The 2,497-nt window shown below is 52.0% G+C and overlaps 1 protein-coding gene across 1 annotated transcript in view; it reads right to left on the bottom strand.

Moving 5' to 3' along the window:
* Nucleotides 1-2,277, bottom strand: part of LOC117941410 (flocculation protein FLO11-like) — a gene marked incomplete at both ends in the record, with an annotated part of 2,510 nt that extends 233 nt beyond the window's left edge. Inside the window, 4 exons of the mRNA XM_034866438.1 lie at nucleotides 1-73; nucleotides 592-792; nucleotides 1,039-1,102; nucleotides 1,641-2,277. The exon at nucleotides 1-73 is cut by the window's left edge and continues 233 nt beyond it. Coding sequence (XP_034722329.1) covers nucleotides 1-73; nucleotides 592-792; nucleotides 1,039-1,102; nucleotides 1,641-2,277 — 975 coding nt within the window. The remainder of the gene's footprint in view (nucleotides 74-591; nucleotides 793-1,038; nucleotides 1,103-1,640) is intronic.
* Nucleotides 2,278-2,497: the final 220 nt, after the last annotated feature.

Here is a 2,497-nt window from a genome sequence, read left to right as displayed (position 1 = left end):
GAGTCCAGGAAGCTGGTGCTCTGAATGAGGGCCGAGGCTGGGGGCCCGTTGGGCGTCTGGGCGGGAGGGGCCCCTGGAAGACAAAGAGGGGTCACATTGAGGCTGCGTCTACAGAAGGGGGCCAAGCCTTTGAAACATTCACTCCTGGACTTAAAAGCAACTTTTAAAGGGCCCAGGCTGCCTATGGCCCCCCCGTGGCTAGAAATGGAGATAGGTGTAAACCAAGACCTCGGTATCCTGCTCTGCCTTTGAGAAAATGAAAGCTCAGATGGGCCGATCTGGAATCTTCCCTTTATGATGTCATAAGGGGCAAGTTGTTCTGCTTTGCCCGCCCAGAGAATTTTGCCCCCCCACGAGAGACCCACTGCTGCTGGGTCTAACGGTAGCGTCCTCCTGACCTCCCGAGCTGCGCCGGCGGCTCTCCACCCGGCGAGCTGCGACGTAGTTTACTGCCCCACTGACGCAAATTGTCACCATGAAAACTAACCACAACCACCATTTTGTTGTGTGCCGATAAAGTGAACACGGGAAACAGTTCAATGGCCTTTCTATCCTTTGTATTTCAACGCGGGACTCGAACAGCGCGGTTACCTTGGTGGGTCCCTGCGGCCGGTAGGTGCCCCTCCTGGGGACTCTCCAGGACCATGCCAGCCTGGCTGAGTGGGGGGACGCTGGCCGGGGAAGGCAAGTCGGCTGAAGTCGAGGGGTGGGAGGACGAAGGGGTGGCTGGGCCGTGTGGGGGGGGGAGGGGCTTGTAGACGTTAGGGGTGACAACTGGGGAAGAGATCAGACCTGGGGGGGGGAGAAAGTTATTAATACTACTCATATTTATATTAATGCCCTGAAATCAAATGTTAATTCAGTTGCTATAAATAATAATCATTAATACCCTTGTTAACGTGTAATTGTCAAGCAAATTTTAAGCAAACTTTGAAAAATATCTAAAAATAAGAAATGTGAATTGAGTTGGTCAGGATCAAAGGACGTTAGGGGGTCCAGTAGGGGTCCAGTAGGGGTGCAGTAGGGGTGCAGTACTACCTCCTCTGTAGACCAGTAGCACCACCTCTCCCTGGTTGGTGTGTTCCTGCAGGATTCTCTGGACCTGAGGAAAGAAATGCACCAATGGCTACCATTCATTGGAAATGGGTTTAGATAGATAGATAGATAGATAGATATTGATCTAATAAAATGGGAAATTATCGTGATGCAGCAGCAAAATCAGTCCCACAGCACATAAATGAAATACTAGATACATTATATGTTACACATTACATACAATATGAATGTTTTTTAGCATGACAATACAAATAATCTTGAATTTAACAGACTGTCCCATATAGGAGTTGGGTTGGGAACCAGAGGGTCGCTGGTAGAGGTAGAGAGCTGCCAGTTCAAGGGGCTCTTGAGCAAGGCACTGAACCCCCAACTGCTCAGGGCGCCTTTCCGTGAGCAGCCCCCCCCCCCTCCACTTAGTGCATGTATAGGTACTAAGCATGTGTGTAATTCTGGTCTTTGTGCATAATGCGTGTAATAACAACAGAGTGTACATTATATTATTATATTATTATTATTACAACTTGTGTTTCTGGTTAACTCTTCTTCTAGATCCTTCTGACCTGGTCATCATGCCAGACCTGTACCTGGGAGAAGCTGAGGCTCTGCACGTCCGCCCCGTTGATCTTCACTATGGCGTCCCCCGGCTGCAGCGAGGGGCAGTGCCGTCGGTCCCAGACCCGCCTCACCACCGCCAGCTGACCTCCCGAACCCCCCCCGGCCATCACGCTGAAGCCAAGCCCCCCGCTCTCGCTGCGCCCGAGGGCCACGGGTACGAGCTCCCCACCCCTCCCCGAGCCGGGCGACCCCGCCCCGAGGGGCAGCACCAGCCCGGGGTTTGTTTGGGAGGGTGGCGAGGGCGCTTGGTGATTGGCCGGACAGCCATTAAAGCCGCAGGCTGGGACGTCTTTGGGTGGGGTTAGAGCGAGGGAAGTCTGGGGCATCGGGGGGCGCTGCACAGGAGCACCAGGGGGCGGGGATGAGGTGGGGTTGGTAGCGGTGGTGGGGCTGGTGGAGGTCTGGAGCAAGCCTGTCTCTGGCTGAGGGAGGGGCATTTTGGACAGAGTGTGGGAGGACGAGGACGAGATGGGGAGCGTGGAGGACGAGATGGGGAGCGTGGACGTAGACAGGTCACTCTCTGAAGACTTGGAGCTCTGATGGTGGAGGAGAGACGAGGAGGAGAAGGCGGGGAGGGTGCTGCTGGTGTAGCGAATCAGAGAAGACCTGCAAGAAGCAGCAGAAGGCAAGTCACACAATTACTGCTAATACCTTCATTAGCATGTATAGGACCTGAGCATGTCTGTGTAGTTCAGGCCTGTGTGTAATGTGTGTAATAACAACTGTAAATTGTATTTTCCCCTTGTGGGGTTAATAAAGGATACATTATTATTATTATTATTATTATTATTATTATTATTATTATTATTATTATTATTATTATTAT

The sequence above is a fragment of the Etheostoma cragini genome, unplaced genomic scaffold (assembly GCF_013103735.1).
Source record: "Etheostoma cragini isolate CJK2018 unplaced genomic scaffold, CSU_Ecrag_1.0 ScbMSFa_710, whole genome shotgun sequence".
Lineage (NCBI taxonomy): Eukaryota > Metazoa > Chordata > Actinopteri > Perciformes > Percidae > Etheostoma > Etheostoma cragini.
This window is presented reverse-complemented; position numbering and strand designations above follow the sequence as displayed.